General features: G+C 42.2%; 2 protein-coding genes across 6 annotated transcripts in view; one reads left to right on the top strand and one right to left on the bottom strand.

The window, feature by feature from the left end:
* SAXO1 (stabilizer of axonemal microtubules 1) overlaps window positions 1-14,355 on the top strand; it is a 38,739-nt gene extending 24,384 nt beyond the window's left edge. Inside the window, 3 exon segments of the mRNA XM_069777347.1 lie at window positions 5,555-5,734; window positions 8,852-9,045; window positions 13,216-14,355. Of these exon segments, the coding sequence (XP_069633448.1) occupies window positions 5,555-5,734; window positions 8,852-9,045; window positions 13,216-14,168 (1,327 nt within the window). The 3' untranslated portion in view covers window positions 14,169-14,355.
* Window positions 14,356-24,502: 10,147 nt separating this feature from the next.
* The window catches only part of ADAMTSL1 (ADAMTS like 1), a 482,116-nt gene continuing 478,962 nt past the window's right edge, over window positions 24,503-27,656 (bottom strand). For 4 of the 5 annotated variants that reach the window (XM_069777336.1, XM_069777338.1, XM_069777339.1 and 1 more), the window contains one exon: window positions 24,503-27,214. In XM_069777336.1, the coding sequence (XP_069633437.1) occupies window positions 27,108-27,214 (107 nt within the window). In that variant the 3' untranslated portion in view covers window positions 24,503-27,107. The remainder of the gene's footprint in view (window positions 27,215-27,656) is intronic. The other variant, XM_069777337.1, reaches the window with a different exon arrangement.

Below are 27,656 nucleotides of genomic sequence, written 5' to 3'. Positions count from 1 at the left end.
GGGTATTCCATACCATGTGACATCACATCTAGTATATAAACTGGGGGGAGTTGGCTGAGGGGTGCGGATTGCTGCTCGAGAACTAACTGGGCATCAGCCGGTGAATGGTGAGCAATTGCACTGTGCATCACTTGTTTTGTGTATTCCAAATCTTATTATTATTATTGTTTTTATTATTATTATTATTTTCTTCCTTTCTGTCCTGTTAAACTGTTCTTATCTCAAGTCATGAGTTTTACTTTTTTTTTCCCCCAATTCTCTCCCCTGTCCCACTGGGTGGGGGAAGGAAGTGAGTGAGCAGCTGCGCAGTGCTTAGTTGCTGGCTGGAGTTAAACCACAACATTCTTTTTTGTTAAACTTTTGCCCGAAATCACAGTGAAGACTGTGTGCATGCAAATGTGTCAAACCTCTTTCTCCACTGTCACTTTTACTCATTTTGAGGTGATTACTGATTCATCTGTTCTAACATTTGGTGAGCGTGTTGGGGAAAAAGTGAAGTTTGGCATCCAGAGTTCAGCGTTCTGATATGACACAGAGGAAAAAGCTCCTGAGCTGTGTGGGAATTACAGTTAATCTTCAAAAGGCTTCGAATTAATATTTTTTGTACTGTTATGATCACAAGGAATTCAAACTTCTCTCAAGGGATCTCCTGATGTTGTTGTGCATTCACTTTTTGTTTCAAAACCATTCAGAATCTAAAAGCAGAACCTTGTACTTTCCCTATGCCCCTGTCCACAATGTGGTTTCATTTTCCTGATATTATTACCATGTTCAATATTTATTTGTGATACACTTTGATACTTTGCACATGGATGCTTTTTTCCTTTCACAAACATCTAATCTGTCATCCATCCTTCTGTAACTCAATCAGGTAGCTGGGCCTCTGATTGCATCTCCATTGCTTGGAAGAGAAGAGATTTGCACAAATAAAGGCTCACCTTCAGTGATTTTCTTTGCAGCCTGACTATTGGCAATCAGGTCCTGCTATTAGAGCCTGCCCCAGTTCTTTGGCACATTTTTAATCCCTATCTTTCTTTGGACAGCATCATCATTCCATTTGAACTAGAGATTTCTATAATACTGACTTGATCTGACCACTCATGGAAATTAGAGATGATACAAGAAGCAGATTATGTGGTCAAGGAGATGTTGCTTTTCCCTGTGAAGGTTGGTCTGAGGACCAGTGTTTTTTACAAGGGAAAGCTAAATTCTCCTGAATGACAGTTCAGCCATTTCTGAGCCTCATGTTTTTTCTCTCAAGCAGTAATACCATGACATGTGTGACCTCTATGGGCAGTAATTAGCAGTAGTAAGCCACATAACTGGCAAAAATTAGGATTCTAATAGTACAACTTTCTCACTATTCCACCTGCATTTTAAGCCCACTGTGATAATCTTCTATTATTAATCATACACATTTAAAAAAATCAGATAAGTCTGAGAGTCTTATCTTGAGAAATCCATAAATCTTACAGGATTCCTTCTCCTTCTTCTCTGGAGAAGGCTATTTTTTATCTTTAGTTGGCAGAGAGCTGTACTGGTCAGGCAGACTGTGGTGAATGCAGAAATTGAATTCAAACATCCTGAATTCCAGTCTTGAGCTGTGGCTCCAGGGTGTCTTTCCTGGTTTAAACAAGTATTTAATGTAAGCTGATAAATTATTCACGTGTTTCACCTCAGCTTCTGTCTAGATGAACCCAACTCCTTTGAAGGGAGGGGACCTGCTTCCTTTTTACCCTCAAAGAATCTGCATATTCTTCCATAACTCTTCATAAACAAAAAACCCTATGTGCTTGTTTGTGGTTATATTTTATTACTAATATTGGCCAGGCTAACTTGATAGACCTCAGTCAAGTAAAGCTTAATTTGCACAAGTGAAAGAGTAGAATTAGCCAACCCCACCCCACCCCCACAATATCTAAGCAGGCAAGCATAACAAATGTCAAAATTTAGTTCTCATCAGTTTTTAGAAAATAGGGTATGGTCTGACAACTGCAATATCAAAACATTCATACAGTAATATTTCACCTGTCTGGCTCTGACATTAATGTGCTGACTTACTGCAGTCACATAGCAGTGACTTCAGTACTGAAGAATCACGTAGTTTCTTTTTAAAATATTTATCGTGCCAGAAGGAGTAGTAAAGTGTAGCAAACCTTGAAGTCTAGCATTGTTCCACACCTTGTTGTTAAGAGTCTTGCTCTGTTATTTACATTAGTCTCCAGAAAAAAATACTTTCAGGAATATCTCTCTGGATGAAGAAGCAAAGCTTTTATAGTATCATATATTGGTGGTGAATTATCACTGATGATCATTTTCTGCTCATAGTTTGTAATAGAGTGCTACTGTAAAATCCGTGGGCATACATCACAATGTAGTGCAAAATAATAGAAGACAAAACATTCGCGTTTACTTCTCTGCCCTGTCAGGAAAGATTTATTTGTGGGAAAGTGCTTTTCCCAAGAGCTAACTCTGAAATATCTCATTCCGTTGTTGTTGCGTGCTCTGAAGTTCAACAAAGAAAGCAGAATTGTATGCATAAAGAGTGGGTGAATAGTTGCGGTGTAAAGCCACCTGTGTTGCCAGATCACACTGGAAGCTTAACTTCATCCTAGGGCAAAGAGCTTGGCAGCCTGGGGCTGCTGCCATCTGCAGGAGATGCTGGACTTTTTCCCATGCTGGGCTGTTGACAAGTCCCCCAGCATTCATGCTGCTAGCGATGTCTGCAAGGGGAAAAACGTAGGTTTCATAAGCTGTTGTTCCTTGCCTGCTCCTGTGGGGTCTTCAGAGGGGTACCTGCATTACCCACCCTTGTCCTGCTGATCCACAGGACCCCTCACCATCCCCAGTGCCAGCAGTGCTACTAGGCAGGTACAGGGCTCTGTCTCACAAATGTCCATCAGGGTGCGGGATAACCTGTCTGCAGCAGAGAGCCTGCCTGGGTATGGGCAGCGAGCTGCACCTCCACTCTGGACCGCTTGGGAAACCCGGTGTCACAAGCGAGCCCCTCCAAACCCTATGCATGCAGCTTATCTGTAATGGGATACTAACTGATGGTATTAATGAAGCGTCACTAATTTGCTCCTGAATAGCCTTTCTTCATTGGCAAAATGCTACTCCTGGCCTGTGTCTCCACTGTATGCAGGGCCACGATGAACTAGGTCATATATGAACTAGGTCCCCCACTCAGGTCTGAGTGCAGTTTTACCAGAAAAAGTTAACATAAAGGCCGCATCAACACACTCCAGAGCCAAGCTGAGGACCAGCTTGTTGCGTCATAGACTTTAATAGAGTAGGAGGATGAAAGTGCACTTAGGGGTGACGTGAAGCCAGCAGATTTGAACGAGAAAGAATAGGCAGATCATTTTGCCTTGGAGAGTGAGGAATAATTTCTAGGAATGCTGGAAGACCACAAGTGTGTACAGAAAGTGTCAGTGCAGCCTGGGTTTGGAAGGCTTTTGTCACAAAATCCATTCCAGCAAGGTCACATGGACCAGCAAGAGTGAGCATATTAGTCTTTCTTTCATTTTCCTGTTTGCCTCTCCACCAGTTATGTGAAAGCTGCAATTTTATAAGGATCCTCAGAGTGGGGCATGTCTCTCTTTTTTTTTTTTTTTCTTTCCCAGTTTCCACCCTGAAGTCTTTTCTTCCAATATTTTAACTGAGAGGGATAGTCTGCCTTACTTGCTGTAAGGACTCCCTTCAGGTCCAGACTCAAAACTTCTCTAAGGCAAAAATGACTCCACTAGGAATCCTCCTGATTTATCACTTCACAGAAGGAATTGTAATCCAAGTGAGAAACTGGCTTGTCAAAAAGATGCTGAATTTTATTTGAGCCCTCTGAGCCCTTCTTCCCCTCTTGTGCTAGTTTGGAAAGTGATTCAGTATATGAAGGTGTACCCTTGAATGTAGACCAGAGGTTATCTGTATGAATTTATGTAATCAGACATCTACTGATCCTAGACTGCTCAACGTTTAATGAAAGAGGGACTCTGTTAAGTATAGAAGCCCCTTCAAACAAATAATTCATATCTGGACTAGACGTAGCACTGGAAAATATACATCCAGTTGGGAACACTCAGTCTTTGGCAAGAATGACGCATGAGACATAAAACCAGAGGCTGCCTCTTCTCACTGTAATTCCTGTGGGGTGGTTCATGAAGTCCTTAATCAGCAACCTTCGCATTGACTCTAGTGGGTTTGCCTCAAACCAGAAAGGGACATAAACTGTTAATGTCTCTGTGAAGAAACCTGAGGGTGGGATCCCAAACCTCTTTTTGACAGGATGAGCCTTGGCCACCCTGCTCTGTCCTGGTCCCAGTGTGGAAGGAAGGAGGCGGAGGCCACCAGGACGATCCATGGTGGTGGTTTAGTTTCAGTCAGGAGGGAGCTTCCTCAGAAAATCAGTTTGTCCTCACTGCCCTCGTTTTGGTGCGCATTATGGAGAGGTCTTGCAGCACCCAGACTGAATTGCTTTCAGAAAGAGAGCTGGGCAGAGCAGTGCTGCCCAAGTGTGAGTGAATAGAGACTCCCAAACTGTTACCCTTTTGCTCACTTGTCTACACCAGTGAGGTCAATATGTGGACAAAGTAGGTGTCGTGGTTTAACCCCAGCCAGCAATTAAGCACCACGCAGCCGCTCACTCACCCCCCCCCCCCATCCAGTGGGATGGGGGAGAAAATCATGAAAAAGAAGTAAAACTCATGGGTTGAGATAAGAACGGTTTAATAGAACAGAAAAGAAGAAACTAATAATGATAATGATAACACTAATAAAAAGACAACAGCAATAATAAAAGGATTGGAATGTACAAATGATGCGCAGGGCAATTGCTCACCACCCGCCGATCGACACCTAGTTAGTGCCCAAGCGGCAATTCCCCGCCGCCACTCCCCCCAGTTCCTAAACTAGACGTGACGTCCCATGGTATGAAATACCCTGTTGGCCAGTTTGGGTCAGCTGTCCTGGCTGTGTCCTGTGCCAACTTCTTGTGGCCCTCCAGCTTTCTCGCTGGCTGGGCTTGAGAAGCTGAAAAATCCTTGACTTTAGACTAAACACTACTTTAGCAACAACTGAAAACATCAGTGTTATCAACATTCTTTGCATACTGAGCTCAAAACATAGCACTGTACCAGTTACTAGGAAGACAGTTAACTACATCCCAGCTGAAACCAGGACAGTAGGGCAATAAACTGATGAGAAATGGAACAAAAGGGACATTAAATAGACTTTCTAGTCCAGCACAATATGGCGCACTTGGTAGTATCTCAGGTTAACTTGCTTTTTAGTTCATCTAGGTGAACTTGTGTTTCTTAGGCTGTTTTTGTTGGCTTCACAGACTTTTTTACCACAGGCTATAGTAGCAAACAGAAGTAGCCCTTTCTTTGGGCAGGTTATGGTTTTGCACTTTAAATAATCAAGGCTGCAGCAGTCATTGCAATGGTCACTCATCCCCTATTTTGTAGTTGCAACCTGCATCCAACTTACACAATGAGGTATTGTTAATCAGCTATCTGTGAGTCACTAACTGCTGTGCTGTTTTTTTCCCTTGCAGATGTCACCATTGTCCACACCTGCCCATGAGGCCCTATAAGAAGACTGAGAAGCCATGCATGCTGTCAGAGTACCTGAAGCGATATCCCCTTTACTCCATCACTGTTCCCAGAGGCTCATTTAAGCCAAAAGAAGCATACAAGATGGCACAGATACCCATGGAAGGCATCTCGACTACAAAGTATGAAAAACACTGAAAAAGAGTGAGGGCTGTGACTTAGATAATGTGTGTGTGAGAGATGAGTAACAGAGAAAAGAAAAATGATTGGTTTTCACAAGGGGAGCCTGAACAGAACAATGTTGTGGGCTCTGTGAAGGAGGGATGAAGGTCTGTCGGAGGCCAGTTGTTGTAGCAGAGGCAAGCAGCTATTCTTCTTGCGCTTCCTGGAGGCTGAGATGTGATCTGATCAGAGAATACATGGGCCATAGAAACACAGTCATGTCTTGGCTTTTGCTCACTTTCTGTTTTGGGAAGGTTTCTGGGAAACAAGCAGAAGTGTTGTCTGGGAAAGTATTGGTGATACTGGAGGAGTATTTGTCTTTTGTTCTGTGTGTTGTGTGGCACTTTGTACACTGTAACATGAATGACTGGTTTCCAAGGAGGTGTGAATATGGTAGGGCTTGATGATTGGAAAGGGGGTCTGGGTGTTCATCTCAAGGCACTCACTGTGGATTGCTGGGCTCTTTCTGCTCCTCAGGTATGTTGTCGCTCAGTGCTGGTGTTTGGCAGAAGCCCCTGCTCTTGCACTATGCCCATTTCCCTGATGGAAGTAACTGCTGAGGCTCTTCCCTGCTGCTGGCAGAGTGATGTGCCAAGCACCTGTCCACAGAAGAAACTCATAAAAAATAGGAATCTGATCCTTTAATATGAATCTGAGAGCTTCCCTTTCCTCAAACAGTGGCTGCTGCCTTATCTTGATGTTTACTTCCTTTCTCATCACAGGCACAGTCACAAGCAACATCACTCTTGCCTTTGCTGAACTGAATTAGACACCTAGGAGATGCCAAAGGCTGGTAATGGAAGTCTTAATAGCTAACACCATCTATTTTTCCCTATCCTGATGTAGAAGCTCTACCAACTCCTTCCTCTAACTATGCCTTTTTAAGAGTTGTGAATTTAAACCACAGATGTGGCTGATGGAGTCTGAAATGCCTGACTTACATTTGGGATGCCTCTGCCTCTGTGGGAGTTTTCAGCAACAACAGAGAGGATCAGAGGGTTTCAAAGAGCAGACTTCGCTTCTGTATAGGCCTTCCATCTCCAGCATGAGCTGAAGCAGCTAGACATCTTTGTGTCTGCCTATAACTAAACCCTGGGCTCACTGGTGTCCTCTCAAGGCAGGCGAGGAGGGGCAGCCACCATGTGGGGTCTGTCAAGGAGTCCTTATACACTTTGGTTCAACCAGCAAAACTATCCTTGCTCAGACAAGGCTAGTGATTCCCACAGTAACTGTTACTCTTGGAGTTTAGTACAACTCCTGAAAAGCAGAATAGTAAGAAAGCACAGAAACTACTTACATTTGCTTCTTCAGAGCGTGCACTCTACCAAATACGTAAAACTTGCCCGCCCTTGTGAGAGGAGAAAACACAGAGCCTGAACAGTTAGCCATCAGATTGCAAGTCTTGCTGTCCTCTGGGCAACACTGGTAAGAAAATCCAGCCAGCGTGAAAGTACCAAGGCCTAGTGGAAAAGTGCCACCACCTATTAGCGGGTTGCTAAAAGCTCTGGTTCTGTGTGGCTGAACTCAGAGAGAACAAATGGATGGAGTGTATGAGAACAGCTGCAGGGACTGTGAGGCCAGCAAGCAAACACTGAGTTGTCACCAGTCTTCTCTAATAACGCTCCACTGAGTGTTAGGTGTCATATTGCAACAGCAAGCCCCCTTGATAAAGTCTGGGAGTTGCAGGCAGTACCATTTTTCATGGCATCTTGGATGCAGGTTGCCACCGATTTATCAGCAGATCAACTCTTCCTCTGTAATCTCCACTGCAGGTTCTGTTGTATTGCAATAGTCAGAGTGGGAAAAGATATGCCCACTGCCAGAAAACCCTGAAGAATTGCCTGTCTGTGATCTGTTACTTGCCTCTGGTACAGGCTCACCTGTTTCAAACATGGCACCGTGCAGTGTACTGTGAGTGGCTTGGGAAAGACCCTTTCTGTTACTGAGCCCTCCTTGCTACTGAGGATGCTGCATGCCTGTTGTATTCCTGCTTGCCTTTTCTTAGCTCCTCTTAAAAAACACATTAGCTTTAAATTGCTGATGGAAGTATGCCAAGGGGCTACAACATGTGTAACATCTACATAAGTACCTCTTGATGCTCTTGATTTTTTTTTTATGTCTGCATTTCTGTTTTTACCCCTATACCTAATAATTTGCAATGTGAATTCTCTTCCCTTCTGCTACACAGAGAATTTTGAGAATCTTGTTTATTTCCTAACAAAAACAGTATATTCGGAGACTCAGGCTCTTGCTCACACATTACCACTCCAGATGCAAAGCACGATATAAATATTAGAATAGCTCCTGTACTGACCATTTATTCTGGCTGGCTGCCTGTGGTGTAAACAGATCTGCACACCAGTGGAAAAGTACTCTGACATTAGAGACTAAATTCACCGGTGCCAAGTAGCAGCTCTCTGCCCTGTACCAAAGGATGTGGGCAGTGAAATAGGTTCAGGTTAGTGAATCTTGGATGGTGATATTATTTTCTTCTCCATCTTGTTTCTGTAATGTTTTGTTGGAGTTAAGTGACACTACTCCAGTATCTTAAAATAGCTCTTTTACAGTGGTACCTGAGAAAAAGCTGACTGTCTGACCATGCTGATGTTTCTTTCCTCAGCTGGTGTTTTACTGTAAAACTGTTTTGTTTTTATCTCCCCATCCTGGGCTGGACTGCTGTACAGTGTGTTGTCTGGGAAGGCTATTGTTGCCTCTCATATGTTTCCCATATGTACTAGATAGCCTGCTATAATTGTTGGGCTTTTAAAAGGAGTTATGCCTTCTGGTGTAACTCCACTGTAGAACAGAGATATCTTTGTGTAAGGCCATTAACCTCACTGGGTGGAGAGAAGGGGGAACCTGGACTGCCTGAGGTTGTCCAGAGCTGCCTCAGTTCCTTTTTCAGAGTCCAGGTTTCCAAATGTGAAAGGCTTGTGTGTCTCATTAACTACTTGTATCCTATCCAGACTTTCCTAGGCTGTGGAGGTAGGGGAAAGTATTAATTTCTTTGTGTGTCCAGAAAAATGAACATAATTTTTTCCTTAAGACAAAAGACATAATGAAATTATTCTTCACAGGAGAGATTACATAGCTCATGAAGTGTTGCCACAGAAACTTAAACCACCTGAAAAGCATGACAAGAGTATGGATTTGACCTCCACTTATAAACAAGATTATAACTCCTACCCTATCTCTCAAGTACCTCCATGCCTCCCCTGTGTGACGAGACACATCCCCAGCACCAAGATGGATACAAGAACCGCTTATGAAGGTATGTGCTCTTGCAGATTCTTTCAGGACTTCACCAGTAGCTTCATTTTTGAAGAAGACAGATCAAAACAGTGTGCAGTTGTTATTTCTTCTGTTTATGTATGCCAGCAAGTTGTGCAGGAACGACACAGACACAAATTGTTGGCAATACAGCCCCTCATTAATGGTAGCACTGGGACCTCTCCGAATTCACCTCCTTTGCATGTCTGACAGGCCTAGAGACATCCTAGGTAGAAGCAAGGCCTTGTGAACTCCTGAAAATGGGTCCACCATCATCATCTTTAGGATATACTGAACATATTCTTGGTATACTGAAGGGCTGGTCCACACATTCAGTGGATCAGACACACACAAAATACATAGAATTTGCTGCATCTGAGCACGTCATGAAGCATGGGACCCTTTTTCTGTGTGCTGCAGAGTTAATCTGTCAATGTGCAGGAGGCATATATGGGCACGCAGAAGTTCCACACAAATTTCCAAAGCACTCAAGTTCTACTCCTGGTAAAACAGGTGAACTGTGCATCTAACTATGCCCTTGTGTCTCAGTAGCAGTAACTTGGTGTAGGTGGTTTGTGTTTGTGGGGTCTTTGTTCCTTCCTCTCCAACAGCATGAAATCTCTTCTGCATGCACTGGGCAAAATCTTTCAGTTACATATTTACAGCAATGGTACTAGTTTTGGTAGTAAGTCATAAGTAGAAAATCAGAGGATTTTGCCTCCCCTCTGCACACCTTTCAGCTAGCTAACATTGCTAGGCAGATAGCTAGCATTTGTGTATTTCTTAAAACAATTTTTAATTATTTTATTTTATTTAATTTATTTTATTATTATGCTATGCAAATATAAAAGCTTATGATTGGTGCTGGCATTGATATTTGTCCCAATGTAAAGAAACAATTTTTTTCTTAAAACTTGAAATGATAAAGGAAGTAAGCAAATAAAAGCTATGTGAATGCAGTGTTAAGATTACCCAGCTGAAATGACTGAAAGTCAGACTTTAGTGCAGCTGCATGTTTGCAATGGCATAAACTGAAATTTCTACATTAAGCACACAGGAAATACTGTACATTTAGAATGACTTGAGTCATGAAGACCATGACCCGCAGGTGCAAAATGCCCATGTTTAAAATTTTGAACACTTTGTTTTGCATAGGCAATGTCACCAGATGGTATTCATTGGAATAGCTTCAGTGAAGCCAATAAAAAAAGGCTGCTTTGCACAAGCAGAGGATCGTTCCTTCTGTGTTTAGATATCCCTAACTTCTCTGTATCTGAACCAGATGTATATCTTTGTCTTTTATCAGTGTTTAGGTCAGCACCTTAACTGTTACTCTAGAGCTCTACTAAAATGTATCACAGCTACATTTGGTTATAATTTCTGTATTTTTCAAAACACTGCAAATGGAAATCTTTGTCCAAACCCCCTCAAAGGTCAAGTTGCATACTGAATAAATTCCCTTTTAAAGGCCCAGGTTCACAAAAAATACAAGTTTTCTTTGGGCTATTCTCTAAGCATTGCTAGGTTTTACTGATCACTACTCAAGTGTGAAATTTTGAAACATGCTATTCAATTAAGTATCATAATTCAAATATTTAAGCAGCATATAAAACAGTGCTGCATTGGTATTAAATTACCTTTCCTACTGTAGTGTCATACTCCTTCCCACTAAACACACCATATCCCAAATGACACTGTAGGTTTAAGATGATGCTATTGCATATCACAATTAATGTCAGATTACTTTGCAACTTAAGGTTTCAAAATTCTCATCTCCTCCAAGATACGCACATACCTACCAACTGCAGGTACACAATCTAATTTCAGTTTTGTCTTGCTTTGTTACAGTGAGATGTGCCTAACCCTCCAATAACATATGGTTCATATCCTCTGCTCCCTCCTGTACCCCCTAATGTTTTCAAGATTGTGCTACATGGGAAACTATTAATATCTGTGGGAGAAGAATTAGAGTTACAATAAAATTGTAACATATTTTGAAGGAATAGTAGCACTGCTGGCTTACACTAAGTAAAATAACTTCATAATGCCTATGAGGTCTCCAAACGTGTAGAGCTTGTAAATTTTTAAAATTGGAGACAGATGGACTTCCTTGTCATATTTTGAATATTTTGCAAAAGCCGTGGTTACATCCAAAATGCACAGACTGTTTTCTAGCAAAGATGATGGGAGAACATAAAAAGTTTTTTGGTAACTCTTGGTTGGTGTCTGAAATGTCAGATCTCTGAATGACCCCTTGCTTTGAGAAGCTCATTAGCTTCTCACTTTTTAACACTTTATTAATACATCCCCTGTAATAACACATGTCCATATGTGCTCATGGTTCACCCTGCTGGACCATCTCTCCAGGAAAATTATGTACCCTAGGCACGAGTACAAGGTCAGCATCCCATGAGCGTGGTGGTGCCTGGACATCTCCTATTTGCCCAGAGAAACAGGAGTACCTGGAGCATTTAAACACCCTGACACTAGCAGGGCACTCAGCCTGCACTTCAGTGGCACCGACAGTGGCAAATGAATGTCTATGTCAGTGCACACAGGCAGGGCCATATTCTCCACTGACTACACTAATTAGTGGCATGAGGGCAGCTCTGTACCCAAGGGCTGGGGTGCTTCCTGGGAGCAGCATGGCACCTGTGGCTGCTGCTTCCTCTCTTGTGACAGGGCAGAGCAACTTGCTATGAACCCGAAAGACTTTAAATAGACATCTAATTGGGACAAAAAGTTACTTTTTTTTGGGTCAACTTCACATTGTAATGAACACATCCTTTGTATAATTGTGTTTGTGCAGTACCATAGCCACTGCCATTCAATAGGAATAACTCTGTTTGGATTGGAGAGTTCAAATATCCTGATATATAATTGCATCATTTACTTTCTAGTACTTTGAAACCTAGACTTCCTTCCTGTGCAGAGTCAGCTGGAAGCTTATTTGCCTCATGACTCTGAATGTGGTTTAAAAGGAGGGAAAATTAAATAAAAAAAATACTTGGGTTAGCTCCAAGACTATTTCATTTTAACTTCCTACCAGTAACCATAATGCTCTCTAGGGGAAGTTGCACAAGATTGCTAGGAAGGGAAAAAATGATGGTCTTCTGGCTGTAGCACTGGTTGGAGGGCTAGGCAGATTTGCAATAGCTTTCTAGTGTGACTGAGTGCAAATCTTTTTAAGTTTCAGTGCCTCATTTTTTCCCCTGGTATCCTGCCGAGGAAGGAAGATATGAATGTCTCTAAAATGCTACGTAAAATGTTTTCTTAGTCATGAATTTGGATAGCAAGATTTCTGGAGTATGGACCGTCTCTGTGGTATGATTCAATGCTTCAGATCAGTGTAGGCTTAGTCTGTAAATTCCGGCACAGTTCTTCTAATAAGGAAGAATTGGAGACAGAGTTACAAGCTCCTTCTCGGTTCCTGCTTGTACTGACAGCAAGAGTACCACAGAAAGCAAAGCCAAGAGCCAAGGAGATGCCACACAGCACAGGTTGCTGACACCAAATGAGCTGCAAAACCCTGAACTCGGCAAATACTATGCAGCATCACATCTATGCAGTTGAGAAATTGGGTCGTCCCCAAATGAGAAGGTATAAAAACAATGCATAGCTCTACAACTTGGCCTTTAGAGTAGAATGATGGACATCTGGTTCTCCTTGCCACAGAGTTACTGTGGGAGACACGTGAACCGCCTTCTGCAGACATAGGCATACTCTGCCTGTGCTCTGAGCCAGCCACAACATAGCTGCAGGAGGGTAAATGAAGGGGGTTGAAGTCAGTGCAATGATACTCCACTTTCATGATTTCTGGTTGACTGAGCATGAGGACAGCAGCCACTCAGTCACCTGCAGAAAATGTCTCTGCAAGACTGAGAATGTAATTTAACCTTCCCACATTGTATTTCACCATCTCTGTAGGTATGGGTGGGTACTGGACTATTTTCATTCTATATTCTGTGTAAATGCTAAGCATTTCCAGGGGTTAGCACACTAGTGTATGTGTTCTACAGCAGCTCTTCTAATAGGGTTTGTCAATCAATACAACATCAACAAATATTTTTTACATTAGAAAATGTAATAATCAAAACATAATATGGTATATGCCTAAACTCACCAAAGAACTTCAGCTGAGCACTTAGAAAGGATTCCTCTTACGTTTCAGATGACTATGTGTTATGGAATGAACCAAAGACAGAGCTGATCAGACCAAACGACAGATTTCACCCATCAGAAGAAAAATTTGACCACAGAACCATTGTCCAGGATGACTATCTCTACAGGGGACCAGTTGCCACTCAAAGCTGCAAACCTCTGAATCTGGTCCAGAAAACTGAGGGTCCCTTTGAGACTATAACCAATTATAGAATGAATTATGTGCCACATCCTCTGCAGAAATGTTATGTCCATAAAAATGAGAAATACAAGGTCAATGAGGTCCCATTTGATGGCCTCACTACCCACAAAGTTTCTTACAAGGGGATGGTTGGTGAGCCAGCCAGGCTTGCAAAACCGTACCAGCTGAAGCTTCTCCATGATCTTCCATTTTCCTCTACAACTGAGTTTCAAGAAGAATACCAAGCTTGGCCATGGCATCCCGTATTCACCAAAAAACCTGACGTATATCTTCCGCCTCTGGAGAAAATGGACCTTCACACCACTACTCAGGTACATTACAAGCACCCAAATGGCAAGCCAGCCAAGATGTGTCAATCTTTGGCCCACCTTAAAAAAATTACTGAGCCATTCAATAGCTCTTCTATAATGAAGGAAGACTATAAGCCTTGGCTGTGCAAGAGACTAAAACCTATCATTCATGCTCCGGAGCTGACCTTCCCAGCAAAACCAATGGATTGCTTGACTACCTTTCAGACCCATTATGTGCCTCATCCACTCACAGTTGTGAAGAGCTATAAACCTGGCTGGTCAGGCCCAAATCATCACACTCTGCTAGATGCTAAAACGACCTATGCCACCAGCTACACACCAAAGGGCCTTGTCAGATGCTTGGCATCTTACAAAGACCCATCGGGTTACGTCTTTGAGGGAGCTGATGCTGATGGTCACAAACTTTATCTGCCTGCTTCCAAGAGTGAGTGCCTACAAGGTGGACACTGAAAGAAGAAAAGAGTGGATGCAACCTTCTTGGAAATGGATTAAAAAAGCAGGGCCTCAGTGAGCTACAAATGACAGCTTGATTTTGTTTGTAACCTTTCAAACCAATTATTGATTTCATGTTTGGAGAGCTCCTAAAATAAACTTAATTCCTAGGCATTGGCTTTTTCTGGATCATTTGCACAAATGAAAAACATAAAATCCGTGGAGAAGACACACTGATCCTTGTTTCTCTGTATTTTTTTTCTTTTTACCACCTAACTCTTGCTCTTTAATTGAGATATCCTCCTCCTGAGACACTAAAAGAGAGATCTTGCAGTAACATAATTATTATTGTAACATGGGGTCAGTGGCATCCATGATGACAGCAGTAGAACAGCCTCTTCAGATGAACGACATGCTGGAAGTCACACTTAAAAGTCATGGCTGGATAACAAAGTCTGAGATCTGGCTTTACTAGCCACTCACATCAAAGACACATACAAAAGGTACAATTACTGGATAAATATTATTGAAGATTGTGCCTTCATTGTGCCACTGTGCTGCTCAGACCTGGGCTATCAGATGTGAGGTTGTCATGCCAAAGATACCACCCTTGCTGACAACTTCCAAGGGAAGTTTTTCAGTAAAAGCTTTTCACTGCAGTGAGGGTACCAGAAACATCAAAGGGTTGAAATTGTCCTGTGTTGCTACAGTTCGGCCAGCAGCTGGATTTGTATTATTTTTTGGATAAGGCCAGTATTAAGCTCCTGATCAGAACTGTTCATTTCTGTGTCCAAGGTGCTTTTCTGTAGGTTTACGAGTGTTAAATTAGCACTATGAAACCTATTGGCTTCTTAAGTGCATTCTACTTTCCTAAACCCTCCTCTCCCTTACTCCTGGCTGCTCTCACTGTTTCCTGAGTATTTAGCTCAAGTGCTAGGTAGAGCTGTTGCATGCTGGAGGAAAGGCTTGGGTCTCACCATCAAAGTGGCTGCATTTAAGGAGGAAGTGGAAAACAATTTTCGGTATAAATGTGTTTTAAAACTTTTGAAAAGCTTTGAAACTTGTTGGGATAGAAGTCTTCCATAACTGCTTGCAAGCTAAAGCTGAACACATTCTTTCTGAAGACATGAATGCCTAACCCTGAGGGAGGGAAGCTAATGGAACATTCACCCTAGAAGCACAGTGGCTCTGCATCACTTGAAGTCCTTAAATCAGTCCTAGAGGCCTTTTCTAAACATATGCTCTAGTTCATTGAAAAATTATGTGCTTGCAGCATGAAAAACTAGGCAAATCTCTACAGACTACACTATAAAAAAGGACCAAACTATGTAGTCACTGATGGTTCCACACAACCTTCAGAAATACAGGAATCTGTAAACTATTCACTCACCTGTAGTGAGGTATTGACCTAGAGTATGTATGGCATTTTTGCCACCTCATGCTATCTTACCAACCTTCTTGAACCTTCATGTCTTTAATGTTGAGCTTTGACAGGAAAATACTTTTTCTTCCCCATCTCTTTTTATTCACTTATTTTTCTGATTTTTATTTATCAGCCCATAATTCTGTCAATTTTGAAACAGTGTTTGTCTGAAAGAAACAGCTGGGGCCTGTGGCTGCGGAAGAGATTGTTCTTTTATGCAGGAAAGCTCCCTGACAGTTCCTTCAACTCTTTGATGTAAGACTGGCAATGAATGCAGAGCCAGGGTGTAAATCTATCTAGACATCAAAGTCTAGTGTGTAAATCTATCTTTATTACAGGTTTGTGGTTTTTTTTGCTAGGTGAAAGTTAGGCTTATCAAAATGGATAGCAATGCAATATGCTGCTTAGCATTAGTAATTGCTGGATTTTGAACATAAACAGCAGGAATCTTGATTTTGCAAACAGTGGATCAACTCACAGAAGCATCAAGCAGACATGGCTGGTTTAATGCCAACACTTTCACCACATGAGACACAGGTCTGGGGTTTTTTCCTGGCTTACACCTAAATATATAAAAAACTTATTAATATCATTATATGATAGCACTAAGGAACAATGTGAGTTCACTGGAGTGACTAAAGGTGTGGTTCCACAGAAATTAAAGCTGATTAAATCTTGGGCTGCTGTGGTCTCACCTTTCTGTCTGCCTGCAGCTGCATATTTCCCCCATTCTCTCTCTTTCTGGTAACAACATTAGTGCTGTCTGAGTGCGTGATGGACTAGATCAGGACACTGATCCAGCTGAAGGCAAATCAGTGTTTTAGTAAGGTTAAGACCCATTTACTTCATTTCCCTGAATCAGTGCACCACTCAGTTGCCAACTTAGGTGCAGGAGGTCAGCACAGAAAGAAACACATGACTCGGGTAGCCCAGACGTGGCTTGGCTGGAACTGCTGTGGAAGTGCATCTCCCTGTTCCCAAACAAGTTGTTCAATGCCTTCTAATTTGGTGTGGCCCTGAAGCAAAACCTTTGTGTGCTGCCTGACCTCCCCTGGAGGAGGCATTTGCTTCATCCTGTCTCTGCCAGCCTCCTCTTCTTCCCCTGTCCACTGCATGGACAGGGCTGTGCTTCTGCTCCTCTTGGCCTCCTGTGTGGGCAGCAGTCCTCCCTTTGCTCTGTAATGCAGTTAAAGCAACATCTTCCTAGCCTGCAGTTTAATTTGGATTAAAATGGCAGTGTCATCAGAAAATTGGCATAAGAGAAAATCATAATTTGGGGGAGAATTGAGGTCTTTAACACAGAAAATAAAGATGGACTGCATTGCATTACACAGGACTTGGTTACTGTTTTCATGCAGAATGAATTTATGGATAAAGATGAGCAGAAGTTAATTTTACCTTATGTTTGTGCCAATTAGATTTATCTTCTTCTTAGAGTGGTCACAATCTCAGAAAGAAGGAAGTACAAGTTAGAAGCCTGAAAAAGAGCTTAAAAGGTCACTGAACTGCACCACAGGTTTGTGTAATTGTTTTTGAAGTTACTTACAGGAGGAGGAAAATGAAACTATACTTGTGTGCATGGCAGAACTAGATGCTAGGGCCAGATGAACTAGCACTTGCTCGGAAACCTCTCAGATGCTCTAGAGTGATCTTGTCTGTTTTGTGGGACAATAATGGATGAAAAAAAGACTACCTGCCTTTAGCCCAGCCTCCAGTGTTGGGAGCAGCCTTGAGGAGCTCATGAAACTTGTAGTCATGATGCAGCACAAGACAACACTTCTCACTCTGTGAACAAATGGGTAGAAAGAGGGAAGTCATCTGTAATCAACCCCTTTTACTTCATTCACTGGTACTTTTGAAGAATGGACGATGTAATGAATACCTAAACACTGACCTAAGTACAAAGGCTACTATTGAAAAGTGTTTCAAAAGCCAAAATGCAAGGATGAAATCAAGGGGCTTTTTCCTTGGCAGGGTTGAGAACAGCATGCAGGACATTTGTACTGTGAAGCATGCAAAAAAACCCTAAGGATAATTGTGCTAAGCAATAGTAGATGAAAACTGTCACTGTCAGAGCAGGTTACTACACTGGTATCAATTACTGTAATCATTGCCAATAGACGTTAGCTGTGTACAGGAACAGTCCCCTGTACATACACTGCAGAGCCTATTTGAAGGCATAGCTTCTTCCTGTGTCCCTGAAAACACAGAAGAGGAGAAGTCTCCAGTACTACTGATCTCCAGGGCAAAGCACAATCTGTTAGGCAAGTCTTAAGCATGAAAGCTGAATTGAGGAGACATGTCCAAACTAAATGTTACAAGGGTTGCATCTTCCTGGAAGGTCCTGAATGTCTGCTCAGCCAGGAGGCAGACAGGACTGCAGTTCTTGCCAGTGGAAAGGCTGAGCAAAACTACTTAATTCCCCTGTCCTCAGCTGGAAACAAAATAAAACAACCCCCAAAGAAACCAAGTTATATGGAATAATGGGGCAGATGATAGATAACTAATCAGTTCAGTTTTGACTTGCATGATATCAGCCTTTCAATCACCTGTGCCTGCAAAGACTGCAAACCCCTGGTGCCTCACATCTGCAGGAGACAGTTAGTCCATCTGGAGAAGTTTTGCAGTTGGCAATATGCAAGAGGTCAAAAAACCCAGTAAGTTAGATACTTATGGTCTAGAAATATGAACAGGCAGCAAATTTGTGAAAAGTTTACCACTACAAACCTTAAAAAGGGCTTCACCAATGCTATGGATTGCTAGAGAGAGCAAATTGTCAGCACCTTGAGTGTTTCAGTGCTATGAAGAAAGTGTTGAACTATAAGCGGTATACCTCAGTAAGGACTGAGGATGTTCATGTCATAGAGGGAAGCAATATTGATCCTGAGCATGATACTCTGGAGACAGGAGGCAGCTGAACTTAATGTACAAAAAAGCAAACACTTTCTTTGCAAGTGTGAGAGACTGAAAGAGTTAATGTCTCAAACATTGTGGTGGGGCAAGTTCTGCTTGAAGACAAACCCTGCACAGCAAGAAGTCAAGGTGAAAAGCCCATCAGCTCAGACATCAGCAACAGGAGGGGGAGGGCATGCTGGAGGGTTCGCAGCACTCTGTTCTGATAAGCTGTTCTGATACAAAGATCAAACAATGGCCACATCTGCAGGGAAGGAGAAGTTACTGCACAAAGGACCCCCAAGTCCAAAGGCTCACAAACTGCTCATTAACCTGACGCTTTTGGGTGCCAGCCTGAAGGAGGGGCAAGGATGATAAAAGGACACAAACTGAAGCCACGGGCTAGCAAGCCCACTGGAACTGCACTCCTGGGCTGACTGAACCAACGCTGGACCTAGGATTGGTGAAATCTTTCTCTCTTCCTTTTTCCCTCTGTGTCTTCTTCTCTCTTTCCTTTTCCTTTTCCACAAACCCTACACCTCATCCCTTTAAGACATAAAACCATTGACCAAGTCTGAGACTAAGAGTAGATCCAGCCACCCCGGGCCCTTCTCTGAGGAGGAGTCTGGAAAGCAAGGGGGTCTGCTCTGAACCTCCTGAATAAGGAGGGATCTCCTTATTCCCTGAATCGATGTATATGGTTACCCTGGGTTACACAGTTTACAGAAGTAGTTTTATGCCAATTCCTGTTGTGAGAAACCCTGCCACCTACTAGCATGCCTCCCCAGTTCAGTTTGCGTGTCATGAACGAAATCGTTAACTGATAGTTTGGTGTCATTTCACCTTAATTAACCCGAGGGAATTTCGAATTAAACAGGACTCCCTGGTCGGTCCGGTCTGGGTCATGACAGCAAGACAAAAAAAAGACTTTGCTGGGGCATGGACAGGATCTCTCTGAGGGAGCCATGTCATCTCAGTTGGAAAGAGGCATTTGGGCAGAGAGCTGCAGTCTGGGTTCGCTGGGATGGGAAACTTCCGTAATGAATTTTCTGAGCAGAGTTTGCTTTTGGCTGATACTGTTACAAATCCCTCTTCCCCCTACTGTATTAGTGTGTGTCTCTTTCTCTGCCTCTTTCCCACATTGGAAGCAGTTTGATGAGTTGTGCCTCTTTCCTTGTTTTTCTGGGGAAATACTTCTTTGGGGCAACCTGATCTTCACTTCTCCATCTGGCTGCAGGTCTGTCCCACAGATGTTTTAGGCTGCATTCAGCAGGGAAGGAATAGGGTAACTCTTAAAGAGGCAGTGGTGTGTTTGGCTCTATATTCCCTGTTTCCACCAGCTCACTAGCGCTGTGCTTGCTGATATGAGCTGTACCCAGACAGGCGGGAGGGCTCATGCGGCACAGCTGAGTGCCATCATGCGGGCTCAAGGGTGCTGTTTTGCTGGGTGAGCAAGGCCCTGCTCTGCTTTGTTCTCTGCTAAAAAAGAAAAGTGCCTGTAGGATCCTCCTGGCACAGCTGGATTTGATTTGCTGTGATTTGTGTGTAGTGGGTTAACAGTGAGATTCTTCTTTTTTGGTAATAAAATCACTAGGTTTTATGCTGTTAGTTGAAAACTGACTCCATCAGTGTTTCAGTAGGTGAAGTGTTTTAACAAGCATCCACCAACCTCATGGGCTATTTATTTAAATGAATAATTTACGCTTTTAAAAAAAGCAGCATGTTGAAAAGAGTGGGGGGAAGTCTCCATATAGCCCATACCAAATTACTCCTCAGCCCAACCATTAAGCACTTCCTTAAGAGAAAAGAAACCCGTCCTGGCTCATCACTTTGACAGCAAGCTGTTGATGCCCTGTCTGGTGTGATCCTTCTGGTTCAGGTTTTATTATTGTGCTTTGCCACTGGCCCTAGGGAGTTTGTAAATGAAGTAGGCTCAGACCTCATGCGAGACCTAGAAGCAGCAGGCTACACTGTAGTATTAAAGAGGGTAGTAGTACAGAGTGATTCCCCATGCCTGTGTCATCCTAAGCATGTGTGGATAACTATATGCTTACTATGCAATTGTTCACATCCTGCCACTGCTTAAATAAACAGTATTTATATGTAGCCAGAGTACAATCCTCTGGTGTCCCCTTTCCTTTTAGCCACATGAAGCTGCCTACTTTTATTTTATCTACACAAATATAAAGCTTTTCTTTGCAAAGGGCTTAAAGGCTTAGGCAACACTCTTGTTTTTCCCCTTTTTTCCCTCTTCTAAGAGGTAAGCAGGGTGTTAGCAGGAAGGATGGAGAACTGCAACCCAAACAAGCAGCACACTATTTGTTCATTGTTTTCACTTAAAAGCCCTAGTTATCAGAGTTTCATAAACCTTATCCCTTGCTCAAGCCAGCTGAGATGCCTCCCTGCTCAACCCTGGTTGCAGAGCTCTTGCTCTGCCTGCAGAGAGGACTCTCCTGCCCAGGCTCTGCTCAGCTGGGGACTCGGCTGGTGCAGCCCTGCCTGCTGTGCTGCAGCCCTCCTGTAGCCTCAGGGACCTAGCCAAATGCCTGGTCTTTCAGCTGGTACCTGGGAAATTTGTGTGTCTGGGCAAGTGTGGAGGTGCCCTGCAAGACAAGAAAACTGTCTCTGGTGAAGGATGAGCATTTTGTGGTACCAGGGTTGCTTTTGTGTGAGCTTAGTGATGATGCTGCAGTAGCTTCACCAAGATGCTGTGCAGGGGACTCTGGCCTTTAGAAACCTGGTGCCCATCTTCCTCAAAAGCCGTTGCTCTGGCTGACAGAAGCTGTAGTTTTGAAGGGAGTTTGGAAGGAGCATGGTAGGATGGAGTCTCTCCTTGGAAAGAAGTAATGTTTAGTAAATACATCAGCTGTTAGCATCAAAAAGACCTACAGAGCTCTTTGGACCTATGTAAGCAAGTGAGGGGTGGAGCAGTGGCTCTGGACTCTTGTCACTGGGATAGTGAGGTGCCAAGGAGATGTGGGTGTGCAATGGGTGATGCGATGCTGCATCACTCCTTCCCATCTGCTACACTTCAACATGTGCAATTCAGAGCAGCCTGAGGCAGTACAACTTGCACATGATACAGACTCAGAGAAGGGCATAAAAAACATTCCCATGCAACCCCCTGTTTCTGTGTGAAGTAAGCGTGTGCAGGTCTCCCAACATGTATGCTCATTAGTCACAGTGGCAAAGCAGGCACCAATGTAAAGCTGGCATGCATAAAGGGCAAAGCACATCCAGTGGGCTTCCTGTATTAAAAGCAAACAAAAAAGCACTGGCAAGATTCTCATGAGAATTAATTGCATCTGACTGTGGTTATAGCTGGTGATACTGGCAGCAAATATTTCAACTTTCACACTTTTATTTATAACCTTATGCTGTCAGCTACTTTCCATGTCAGTGACAGGGTATATGCTTTACCCTCAGTATCTCTAGCAATAGTACTTACAAACTGATTTTGTTTCATCTTTGTTTTTTTTATTGGTCAGAAGCCACTTTTTGCTGTGCTTTGTTTCTCCCTGTGTAAAGCCTTCTTCATATGAGCATGAGCTGATATGCAAGCTCAGATCAGTGAGGAGCCACTGCTGATGATCCTGTTTTAAATACATTTCACAAACAAAATACTTTGTGCTCTGTTTTGTCAGTTTCTTTTTTTTTTTTTTTAATTGAAAAAATTCTTCCACATGGACCCTTCTGTGATACTCCTGTAATGTGAAGGTACTTGTGTACTCTCAGCTTTGCTGCCTCAGCCACCCAAAATGCACTGGATGGCTCAGTAATGGCTGCTCCAGGTTTTGTGACCTTTCTGGCAAAAAAGAAGGGCTGGAGTCCATGATTTCATGGACTTTCTAGTCTCAGTCTTCATCAGTGATCACTGAAGGAAAGATGAGGCTAAGCACCATATTTGCTTCTCAGAGGGACAGATGGAGAATAAGAGGCATTACTGTGTTCATGTCTTCACATATGAAGTTGAGAATGGGAGCAAGTATTGTATCTCAGTGAAAAGGCAGGGGAGGATAGAAGTAGGTATTTTACTCAGAAGAGATGCTGAGACATGGCTTTTTGCTTTATAAATCTGGATAAATAACTTGTTGGGTTGCATATTACTGAAAAGATTTAGTGAGAACTTTATATCAAAATTTTATTAAAATGACTTATATGATTAGATTTTAGATTTAATTCTGATTGACTGGAGGGGAGATGTTGGGTGGAAATGATGAAAAGCAATGTAGGTGAAAATGATGATTAATCAATATACTTTTAGTGTGAGAAATGTGTAAGATCAGTAGAAAAAAGGTGTCTGATTGTCCTCTCCCTCAATTTTGTGCAAACTAAAGTATTTGACATCTTCTTTGGTTTAGTGTCCACAAATAAAAGCTGAGTGTGACAGTTTAATACATAACATTAGTGACAAATATATGTATACCTTTAAACAAGAGGATGAAGGGAATGGTTAAATCAGTGATTCCCAAACTGTGGTCTGCAGCTAATATGCAAAGCCATAATTAGCATTAGCAGTTCTGAGCTTCCCATCTGTTTACACTGGCAGGCTCCAAGAAAATCTGGCATTTAAAACAGTTTGAAAGCTTCTGTGTTAAAAATTAGATAACTGAAAGAATGAAGTTAATTCATTCAACTACTAGCTGAAATGATCAGTGACTCACTGACAACTGCCGTCAAGAACTTATGAGGACTTCTGCGGTCCTGAAAATCTGGAAGAAAGTAAGCTTTTTGTTCACCTTTTTCTACAAATAGAGGTAGTACAAACAGATAGTAAGGTGATCATTAGTTTCTGTTTGACAGGGTAATTTGCAAAAAGGAACATAACTTAAAAAGACCTTCAATTGCAGTCCATATGATTGCAGAGAGATAGTAGAAAAAAAATTTCTAGCTAAAGGCTACTTTGCAAAACTCTGCCTATGGCTTTTGTGGTTTTAAGAGTATGTATGCAGATGTACATGCCTGGAGTAGTTTAGCTGTTCTTACCTTGTCCCACTTTGGGGGTGGGAGTGGGTCTCCTGTGGGAAACCTTTCAGCACTGCTTTTTTTTCTTGCTGCAGAACTGTTTTTCTTCCTTGAGGAAAATTAGTAGGGAGAACAAAACTGGAAGCTTGCTTTGAAGGTTTTGAAGGCTTTTTGACTTGACTGGTAACTAGAGCCATATGCATAAAAAGAGAATAATTATTCTCTTGAGAACCTAAGCTGGCCTGCTGTTCATTTTACATCAGCACCAGCTTCTATAATTGTTTTACTCAAAATGAATGACCAAATTCCCATTGCCTTTGGCACTGTTGCTTGGAAGTCTTAGGTCTGCTCTTTGGCTTGCATCTCTGTGTCTGTCTATGTATGTGTGAGGTGTTATCTACCTGCAGTGTAGGTATCTAAAAAGCATATGCAGGAACATCATACTAGGGAAATTGTCAGTAAATCAGAGCAAAATCACTGTTCCCTTTTGGAAGAGACATTGTATCATTTGTTTGAAAAGGGCAACAGCAGAACCAGCTTAGTTTTCAAAACTTGGTTTTGTCTTTGTTAAGAGAAAATGCTTTTGCTTTGTTAATTTTTTTCTTCTTTCCTCTCCTCCTTGTAATTCTGACCATTACCAGGATTCCCTCTATGTATACACTTGATGCGTCAAGGAGTTGGAAGCTCCATTACTGAAGGCAGCAGCAACCTATAAGGAAAAACTGAAGTAATAGGGGTTGCTTCATGCCCTACGTTGCTAAGGAGAGTTACAAGATGTCTTTAAGCATTGCTGCATGGAAAAAAGGAGTACTTTTACTGATTTCCATGATCCTAGGACCAGCAGTGATGGCTTTATACTTCTGCAAGAGCAACAGATGCAAGACATTAGCAAAAAAGAATAAAGCAAGATAAATTAAGAATTAAAATGGATCTCCAAGACAAGGTGCAGACTCTTAATGGCTGGAGACATTTAAAAACAAGTTAAGACATCCTCTTTCCCCAAGGCAGGTAGATCATGTGTACTTTGTGTAACAGCTGTGTGCTGCTATCATAATACAGAATAAGGACAGAGTACTCCAACAGCTTTGCTACTTTGTTTGGCTTTTGCTTTTAAGATTAATAAACAACACATCAGACAGCGGTAGTTAAATAAGTAACCTGCATTACTTGTACAAAAAGTTACATAAATACAAGTTTGCTGTTTTGTTTTCTTTTTAGAGAAGGAAAGCATCATTTCATAAAATATCCAGCAATCCTTATCTTACTGAGATGCTGCCAAGTCACAATTCAGAGGACAGACATGTGAAATTAAATCCACACTGTGCAGAGCCAACGCAGTGGACCCTCCAAATCTGATCTTTCATGTTTATCCTGTGCACAGTTACACAGCTACTATTCAACATGTGATTGTCTGAATATGTTTTGCTATTAAACAAATGAAAATACTTCCCCATACTGCTTTTTGTTAACTACTGTACTAGAAATATCCACCACATTGTCATCGTCGTCATCATCATCATCATCATCATCATCATCATTATTATTATTGTTATTAAGGAATTGTCCTTCATTCCATGCATAACTATCATTTCACAAGTTAAAAATGTCATCCCTCCCTCATGTCATAGTTTATAAAGCACTCCGTGCACAGTGAAGCAGATCCCCAATTAAATGCAAGTGCTATTAAAATTAAGAGAAATACACTATTACTGATGATTTTAGAGGAACAAAATTATGGGGAGATTTAGAAAAAAACCCCAAATAGTTTTATCTGGACAAAATAATGTACAATTATTAATATTGCACTTTTTATACAAGAAATCCTAATAAATATACAGAAAAGATATACATTTACATACATAGAAAGACATTCTTCTTTTTTTTTTAAATAAAAAGTTACATTGATGCTTAGCAACACTATTTCTTGAAGACCCATTTGTAGTAAGAGGGTTCACTGCCAGATGTGTTTTGAAGTAAGCCAACTTGAGACAGTTTAATGTCATGAACCTGGCACTGACCTCAAAAGTGGACTCCCAGTTTTGCTGAAAAACCCTCGTGTCATGGAAGCTGTAACACAGCAGTACTTCAACAGCATTTCATTAACGTACCACAAGGCATGAGCCCCACTGGGGGTGACAGGAGAGGCGCAGCCAAGCCTTTAGTTTAGAGATGGTCTTGAGCCAAAGCCTCAGATCCAGATAGCTCTCCTTTAAAATTTCATGATGCTGAAACACCCTACTTTGCAGATTTCCTCTAATTTTAGGGTTCTATTCTGAGCAGAGCAGAGAGAGTGCCCAGGAACTAAAACAACGAAGCACCTCACTGGCTGAATAACCACTGCAGCTGGCCAGGGGAAGAGACTCACAGACAGCATGCAAAGTCATGCTGTGGCTGTGATGTTTGAGCTTCACTTTTTAGATTGTATCTTCAGGGTGTTATACATGGGCTTAAAAATGTGCTGCTTTATAGCACCTGTTTTGTTGTGGGAGGCAGCAAGAGAGGAGCAAGTTTGTTAAAAATTATTGGCATTAGTCCTCTGGGATAGATGCTGAATCCATTCTGTTTCTACTGAGTAGGAATAACCACAAGAAATCAGAATACAGCTCTTTTATACAACTTGTCCAAAAGGTTTGGCTGCCAGGAGAGAGAAATTTCACATTAGCAGGACAGGAAAACCCACTTCCTCAAGTTCCTTTCCAAAACCCCAGGTCTGAAAGCACCTGAACTCTGGGAACTTGTACTCCTCTCTTTTCCAGATAATCATTAGTAGGATGCAGTATGCAAAGTAGCTCCTGTTACCACAGACAATTTCTATCTTTCCTGCCTGGGCTCACTACAGGACAGCATTTGCATATTTGTACTACAGTCTGTCAACAGCAGTTCATACTGTCTCACCTTCTCCTGAATAATAACTAACATCATCACCTCACCTCTGTGCTGAGGGCAAAGCTCCTATCCCCAATCCTCCCTCACAAGCACAACCTGGGAACTTTTTCAGGTGTGCCTTAGACTCACTAATTTTACACACCATTGTTCAACTTCCCCAGACACCAGATCCTCAAGAATCATGAGGATCTCCCACTGAAATCATCTGAAGGCCTGACATGAGAAGAAGAGAGGGGTTTAGAAAGAAAAAAAGGAATAAAGCAAAATCATATGCTTATATTCTCAAAGTAGCCTAAGATAGCTGAAGTAACTCTATATTGCATAGCTGAATGTTTAGGTTAGGTTGTTTTTTCTCCCTCCAGTACCCCATGACCTGCCAAGCTGTTTGATTATTTGTTTCATATTGTGGTGATCTAATGTGATGCTAGGATTTTAATCTGATCTGCTTCCCCGTTTGTCTATTGGTGTATCCTCAGACATGTACATGGATTATGGGGCAGCCCCACTCCTCTCAGGCCCATTGCTGGTGGTGTGGGGCTCACTGACTCTTTGTGGTCTACCCTCATGACTGTGTTTTGCTGTATTCTGTCTCCCATATTCATAGCAAAGAAAACTTGTCAAGCCCCTTTACAACAATGATTTGGTAAAAGGTTTTCTTTTTTTTTAAAGGGAAATAAATAAATAAAATGAAAAAAAGAATTCCATTCCATTTATATTTTCTGTAACAGTCCTTGCCCCAGTGAAGCAAAGGCTGTGATCCCCTTGTTTCTCCGTTTTCATTGCTTTTGTCTTCAAGATTTTCCACAAGTCCCACAGCAGCGTGACTTGAACTGGGTGAGCTGGCAGAGTTTGAGCTGCTTCACTTTCTCACAATACCTTGTGGTGTCTCTGCACTCTGCTGCCAAAGGGGAAACAAAAAGGAGAAATGGTGATGAAGCAATGAAAAAAGGATTTCTTACCTGAGAACATTTCCTGGAGTGGTTGAGAGGGGGACCAAGACAGCTTTGTGTTGTGAGGTCTCACTATGAACATGAGCTTGACTGGCTGCAAAGACTGAATGGGAACTTCAATCAGCCAAAGGCTCAAGGGAGAACTTGGTGGGCAGCCTTTGCTTTCAGAGCCTGGAGAGAGGGCTTCTGAGGCTGCTCCACTACTGTCAGTTTGCCATCTACCAGCATTTTAGGGAGACTCGAGGAGTTTCAGAACAGTTGTTAAACCAAAGATGAAGTAGCAAATAAAACTGGAAACTTATTTTAACAGAATAAGTTTGGCACTTTCGCCAACCTTCTGTATTTGAAAAGACAGTGTGTGGGAGTGTCACCCCAGCTCACCAAGTGTTG

This window comes from Haliaeetus albicilla, chromosome Z (genome assembly GCF_947461875.1).
Source record: "Haliaeetus albicilla chromosome Z, bHalAlb1.1, whole genome shotgun sequence".
NCBI classification, from domain to species: domain Eukaryota; kingdom Metazoa; phylum Chordata; class Aves; order Accipitriformes; family Accipitridae; genus Haliaeetus; species Haliaeetus albicilla.
The sequence above is the reverse complement of the archived record's forward strand: the minus strand, read 5'-3'. Positions and strand labels throughout refer to the sequence as shown.